The following is a 7,500-nucleotide window of genomic DNA, read 5'->3' as shown; positions in this document are numbered from 1 at the left end:
GCAAACAGCTGACCTTGGATGCTAAAACAACAACACTCTTGTTAATAGTCAGCCTGTACAATATTGTAATCATCATGTTGTTCTGGTCATGTGACTAGCATGAGCACTCTTTAAAAGTGTTATTCCTTTAACCCCCCACACACACACCCCCCTCACCCCCCCTCAGCGCAGCAATACGAGCTGAAGATCATGTTAGCGGACATGTTTGCTAGCAACGTACAGAAGTGCATTCTTTGCACGCCTCTGCCGGGTAAATAAAGTTCCAGAATGTCCCAAATGTTGACGTGCGTGAGGAAGGTCAAGCGCCAAGAAAAATGATCTTACGTGTCACGTCACGGCCACATTCCTCAAGGTTTACCTGACACACGAAACGTGACAGATTGTATACGGCCCATTTATTTTCAATGGGTAGTCATTCTGGGTAATCAGGGAATTTTCAGAATTGGGAAACATGCTGGCTTGAGTGTGAGTGGAGTGTGGAAAAGTTGGAACGGTTCAAATCGGATCAAAAATCTGGAATATGCAGTAGATTGTTAATGACCAGTCATTGTCAATAGGAAGGGAATTCCTGGAATTTTGTGAAAGGAAAAACATGTTTTGTGTTCGCTATATGTGAAGAGTAGTGTGGGTGGATGGTTGAAAGGTTGGAATCACATTTTAGATCTATGAATACGTTCATTCATTTGAAGGGGAATTTCCTGGAAATTTCTGTAAAACCGGGAATTTTTGAAAATATTGATACTAGCACAATTGCCCTAGATGATATAAATGGGTTGAGGTTGGAATTTTTGAAATCGGTTGAAAAATGTTGACATAGTAACAGTTTGAATTGAGAATTGGTATTTAGGAATTCCTGGAATTTTGGGGCAATTGGTCATTTGTACGAGGGGGGAAAAAAAGAGTAACATTTGTTGTCCCAACTAAGTGGAATGTTTTGAAGGTGGAATAGTCTGAAATGGTTAAAAAATGTGGACTGTGAAAACTTTCCAGGAAGAGGTGAAAATAGGGCTTTGGAAAACCGGGAATTCTGGGAATACCTGGAATTTTTTGGAACCTGGAAAACAGTAGTTTGATTTTCCAAGGTGAGGTGAGTGTGTGGATGGTGCAACGCTTCCAATCGGGTGAGAAATGTGGGTAATGGAGAGGTTTGTATATGGCCCATTTATTTTCTATGGGGAGTCATTCCTGGTAATTCTGGGTAATCAGGGACTTTTCAGAATTGTGAAACATGCTGGCTTGAATGTGAGTGGAATGATTATGTTCATACATTTGAAGGGGAATTTCCTGGAAATTTCTGTAAAACTGAATTTTTGAAAATATTGATACTAGCATAATAATAATAAATAGATGTTTTGGTGTATAATGTTAAATGTTTGGATATTCACACTATTATATAATGATAATATTAATAATAATAATAATAATAATAAATAGATGTTTTGGTGTAAAATGTTAAATGTTTGGATATTCACACAATTATATAATAATAATAATAATAAATAGAGGATTTTTTTGGTGTAGAATGTTAAATGTTTGGACATTCACACAATTATAATATAATGATAATAATAATAATAATAATAATAATAATAAAAAGAAGAATTATAATAATAATAATAAATAGATGTTTTGGTGTAGAAAGTAAAATTTTTGGACATTCACACAATTATATAATATTAATAATAATAAAAAGAATAAATAGATGATTTTTTTGGTGAAGAATGTTAAATGTTTGGACATTCACACAATTATATAATAATAATAATAAATAGATGTTTTGTTATAAGATGTTAAATGTTTGGACATTCACACAATCATATAATAATAATAATAATGATAATAATAATAATAATAATAATAATAAATAGATTATTTTTTGGTGTATAATGTTAAATGTTTGGACATTCACACAATTATATAATGATAATATTATTAATAATAATAATAATAATAATAATAAATAGATGTTTTGGTGTAAAATGTTAAATGTTTGGATATTCACACAATTATATAATAATAATAATAATAATAATAATAATAAATAGAGGATTTTTTTGGTGTATAATGTTAAATGTTTGGACATTCACACAATTATAATAATGATAATAATAATAATAATAATAATAAATAGATTATTTTTTGGTGTATAATGTTAAATGTTTGGACATTCACACAATTATGTAATAATAATAATAATAATAAATAGATGTTTTGTTATAAGATGTTAAATGTTTGGACATTCACACAATCATATAATAATAATAATAATAATAATAATGATAATAATAATAATAATAATAATAATAATAAATAAATTATTTTTTGGTATAATGATGATAATATTATAATGATAATATTAATAATAATAATAATAATAATAAATAGATGTTTTGGTGTAAAATGTTAAATGTTTGGATATTCACACAATTATATAATAATAATAATAATAATAAATAGAGGATTTTTTTGGTGTATAATGTTAAATGTTTGGACATTCACACAATTATAATAATCATAATAATAATAAATAGATTATTTTTTGGTGTATAATGTTAAATGTTTGGACATTCACACAATTATATAATGATAATATTAATAATAATAATAATAATAATAATAATAATAAATAGATGTTTTGGTGTAAAATGTTAAATGTTTGGACATTCACACAATTATAATATAATAATAATAATAATAATAAAAAGAAGAATTATAATAATAATAATAAATAGATATTTTGGTGTAGAAAGTAAAATTTTTGGACATTCACACAATTATATAAAAATAATAATAATAATTATAATAATAATAATAATAATAATAATAAATAGATGTTTTGGTGTAGAAAGTTAAATTTTTGGACAATCACACAATTATATAATATGAATAATAATATTAAAAATAATAAATAATATTATTTTTTTGGTGTAGAGTGTTAAATGTTTGGACATTCACACAGTTATATAATAATAATAATAATAATAATAATAATAATAAATACATGATTTTTTGGGACATTGTGCTACTGAGCCAGTGGGCGTGGCCTAGTGTGGATTTCACTTCCTGCTGCAATCTGAGACGTTCACCCACTTCCTCTAAGACTCTTTCACGGCCTCAAAGCGTCTCCATGACGACCAGGGATGGCTACCTTTCACCTTTGTGCCAAGTTGCAGGACCTGGGAATACATAACCATACTCAAAGTTGTTGAATAATAAAACTAAATGTTTAATGTATTGTTGGTCAGTAAAATGATATTAACTCTGTTTTTATTCTGAGTGTCATTTGCAACCATGACTTCATTCCAGCTGTTAGAAGTAGTCAGGAAGTAGTCTTTGCCATTCTTGTATTCTTCACACAAAGTGTTTATACTGTAAGATTATCTAATAATAGAAAAGCGCGATATGAAATCTAATCCATTATTATTATTATTATTATTATTCTCTGGTCACGCAGGAAGTGATCATGTGACACGCTAACTGCCAAATCAGTAGCAACTATCATGTTTGGTTGCGCCATCTTGTTGTTTCGTGGTTGATTCTGCAAGGCGCTCGTCCGCATCAAGAGCGCTAATACCACCCACCACCTTAGCCGCGCTCACCCTTTAGAGCACAGCCGTTATTTCCTGCCACTAAACCTGCAGAAAATAGTTCTTCTCAGGTTTCTATGTTTACATTTTCACACTATTTTATTACACTTTATTAAACATTTCTTACATATTCCTTCATTTTAAGAGATTATAGTTAAGTGTTCAATGTGATTTGACTATTTTGTTGACATTGTTTGAGGGTTTTCCACGTTTGTGTTGACATTTCCTTTCTGCCTTGATAGCTGAGGGATTATAATCAGAGGAAGGTTGTAGTTTCTGGATGTTTTTGCTCTCCCTGACCACCTGAGGGTACCACAGACTGTGGATGCTTTTAAAAAAGGCTTAAAAAACCCTTCTTTTTATAAAAGCCTTTTTTTTTTTAGATATATGCATACTAGTTGTAGCTATTTGGCTGTTCTAGTTGTTATTTGTATTTATTATTTATTATTTTTTTATTTAAAAAAAAAAAAAAAATTTATACCCTGTAGCTCTTTGAGGTTGTTTGCTCAATGTAAAGTTCTTTTTACAAATACAATTTATTATTATTATTATTAAGGTTATATTTCAAATAAAATATATTATTTTCCTGCGGTATGCTTCCGGATGTTTTTGCTCTCCCTGACCACCTGAGGGTACCACAGACTGTGGATGCTTAAAAACCCTTCTTTTTTAAAAAAAATACTTTTTTTAGATATATAGGCATACTAGTTTTAGCTATTTGGCTGTTCTAGTTTTTATTTGTATTTATTATTTATTATCTTTATTTTATTTGTATACACTGTAGCTCTTTGAGGTTGTTTACTCAATGTAAAGTTCTTTTTACAAATAAAATCTATTATTATTATTATTATTAAGGTTATATTTCAAATAAAATATATTATTTTCCTGCTCCTTATTGTCCATTGGTCATAAAAAAATTGTAATTAATTATCGATATAGATCGATATAATAACAATATTCAAATAATTACTGCATAACAAAAAAATCATTTCCATAGCTAAATAAAAATAACATGGCAAATTCATGTTACACAGCCGTTATTTCCTGCCACTAAACCTGCAGAAAATAGTTCTTCTCAGGTTTCTACATGTTTACATTTTCACACTATTTTATTACACTTTATGAAGCATTTCTTAAATATTCCTTCATTTTAAGAGATTATAGTTAAGTGTTCAATGTGATTTGACTATTCTGTTGACATTGTTTGAGTGTTTTCCACGTTTGTGTTGACATTTCCTTTCTGCCCTGATAGCTGAGGGATTATAATCAGAGGAAGGTTGTAGCTTCTGGATGTTTTTGCTCTCCCTGACCACCTGAGGGTACCACAGACTGTGGATGCTTTTAAAAAAAGGCTTAAAAACCCTTCTTTTTATAAAAGCCTTTTTTTTATATATATGCATACTACTTTTAGCTATTTGGCTGTTCTAATTGTTATTTGTATTTATTATTTATTATTTTTTTATTTTTTTATTTTTTTTTTATACACTGTAGCTCTTTGAGGTTGTTTACTCAATGTAAAGTTCTTTTTACAAATACAATTTATTATTATTATTATTAAGGTTATATTTCAAATAAAATATATTATTTTCCTGCGGAATGCTTCCGGATGTTTTTGCTCTCCCTGACCACCTGAGGGTACCACAGACTGTGGATGTTTAAAAACCCTTCTTTTTAAAAAAGACTTTTTTTTTAGATATATAGGCATACTAGTTTTAGCTATTTGGCTGTTCTAGTTTTTATTTTTATTTATTATTTATTATCTTTATTTTATTTGTATACACTGTAGCTCTTTGAGGTTGTTTACTCGATGTAAAGTTCTTTTTAAAAATAAAATCTATTATTATTATTAAGGTTATATTTCAAATAAAATATATTATTTTCCTGCTCCTTATTGTCCATTGGTCATTAAAAAAAATGCATTAATTATCGATATAGATCGATATAATAACAATATTCAAATAATTACTGCATAACAAAAAATTCATTTCCATAGTTAAATAAGAATAAGATGGCAAATTCATGTTACACAGCCGTTATTTCCTGCCACTAAAGCTGCCCTTAAAACAAATCCTCAGTGGGCTGCAAATGGCCCCCGTGCCGCACTTTGGACACCGCTGGCTTAAAGTCAGGTTGTGGTGCGTAAAAGGAAGTGAAGCTCTTGACTTCCTGTTTATTTTCTGTGGTGAAAAAAAGGGGGCGTGTGCTAATCGAGGCGTTTTGTTCCCAGCCTGACGTCAACGCCTGCTACCTGCGAGCGGCCCGCGCCGGCAACTTGGAGAAGGCGCTGGACTACCTGAAGAATGGAGTGGACATCAACATCTGCAACCAGGTGATTATTGGCAGGTTGGGGTGGCGGTGTGGGCGGGGCCTAAACAGGAAATGTGTCCCACAGAACGGCCTCAACGCCCTGCACCTGGCCTCCAAGGAGGGTCACCTGGAGGTGGTGGCGGAGCTCCTGCGGCGGGGCGCCAACGTGGACGCCGCCACCAAGGTGCGTCACCTCACCACTCTCCTCATTTTGCAATGCGGTCTGCTGAAAATGATGGAAAGTGCCACACTCGACTGACGCTGTGGTCAAAATTGGAAAAGACGTTTGAAAGGTGTCCACACTGCGGTGAAAGTGGAGAGTGCACCTCCAAATTTGTCACGTTTCATGTGTCGGGTAAAGCGCAAACCCGGTGTTTCCTTTTTTGTCTCCCCACCCCGGACAGAAAGGCAACACGGCGTTGCACATCGCGGCGCTGGCGGGCCAGATGGACGTGGTGAAGGAGCTCGTCGCGCACCACGGGAACATCAACGCGCAGTCACAGGTGGGCTCGGCGCCGTAATCGTAGCTAGGAAGTCCCGCCTTTTTTGATGCCGTGATCAAAATATCAAAAGTGCCTTCAAGCACGTAAAACAAACCATATTCTTGTTGATATTCCTTCAATATGGTGACGTCATTTGCAATGAACTTTCAGTGTATGAAATGTAGGTCTAAGTCAGACCTACATAGAGCTTTTTGTTTCATGTCTCTACAACATTCCTACTGGAAGTTACAGGCAGTTTTGTCTGTGTTTTCTTCCTAGGGGGCGCTAGAGCGCAATTTTGAGTTTTGAGGTTGTTTTTTTTTATTAGATCGCAATTTTTGCCAGTCCTGATGTGTGTGTCCAGTTAGAAGTATTTTTATTGGTCAGTATCTTTGGTATTTTCCCTCCAAAATGTGGTCAGCAGTCACGCCCATATATGGTCACGCCATCACCCAAAACTGACCACTCCTAACAAATTGTTCAGAGGAGGCCCCGCCCACAAGATGGAAGTTGAGTCGTGTCACGCAAAAAGCAATTTGTTACCAAAAAAAATGTGCAACTAAATAAGCTCATTTTAACCCCCCCAAAAAATATATAATTCAAAAATAGTAATGCAAAAAAACGCAGATTTTTAAACCATTTAAAAAAATACATTTTTAATCAAAAAATTATTTGTTACCAAAAAAGTGCAACCAAAAAAATATTTTTAACCAAAAGACAATTTGTTACCAAAATTATTTGCAACTAAATAAGCTCATTTTTAACTCCCCCAAAAAATATATAATTCAAAAATAGTAATGCAAAAAAAAGCAGATTTTTAAACAATTAAAAAAAACAATTTTTATTCCAAAAATTCTTTGTCACCAAAAAAGTGCAACCAAAAAAAAAAAGTATTTTTAACCAAAAGACAATGTGTTACTAAAAAAAATTGCAACTATATAAGCTCATTTTTAACCCCCCCAAAAAATATATGATTAAAAAATAGTAATGCAAAAAAACGCAGATTTTTAAACAATTTTAAAAAAGTATTTTTAATCCAAAAATTCTTTGTTACCAAAAAAGTGCAACCAAAAAAATAATATTTTTAACCAAAAGACAATTTGTTACCAACAAAATTTGCAACT

At 31.8% G+C, this 7,500-nt stretch overlaps 1 protein-coding gene across 1 annotated transcript in view; it reads left to right on the top strand.

Moving 5' to 3' along the window:
* Positions 1-7,500, top strand: part of LOC133656276 (ankyrin-3-like) — a 148,811-nt gene that overhangs the window by 21,251 nt on the left and 120,060 nt on the right. The window contains exons 2-4 of the mRNA XM_062057263.1: positions 5,815-5,916; positions 5,980-6,078; positions 6,299-6,397. Of these exons, the coding sequence (XP_061913247.1) occupies positions 5,815-5,916; positions 5,980-6,078; positions 6,299-6,397 (300 nt within the window). The remainder of the gene's footprint in view (positions 1-5,814; positions 5,917-5,979; positions 6,079-6,298; positions 6,398-7,500) is intronic.

This window comes from Entelurus aequoreus, linkage group LG08, assembly GCF_033978785.1.
Source record: "Entelurus aequoreus isolate RoL-2023_Sb linkage group LG08, RoL_Eaeq_v1.1, whole genome shotgun sequence".
NCBI classification, from domain to species: Eukaryota; Metazoa; Chordata; class Actinopteri; order Syngnathiformes; family Syngnathidae; genus Entelurus; species Entelurus aequoreus.
This window is presented reverse-complemented; position numbering and strand designations above follow the sequence as displayed.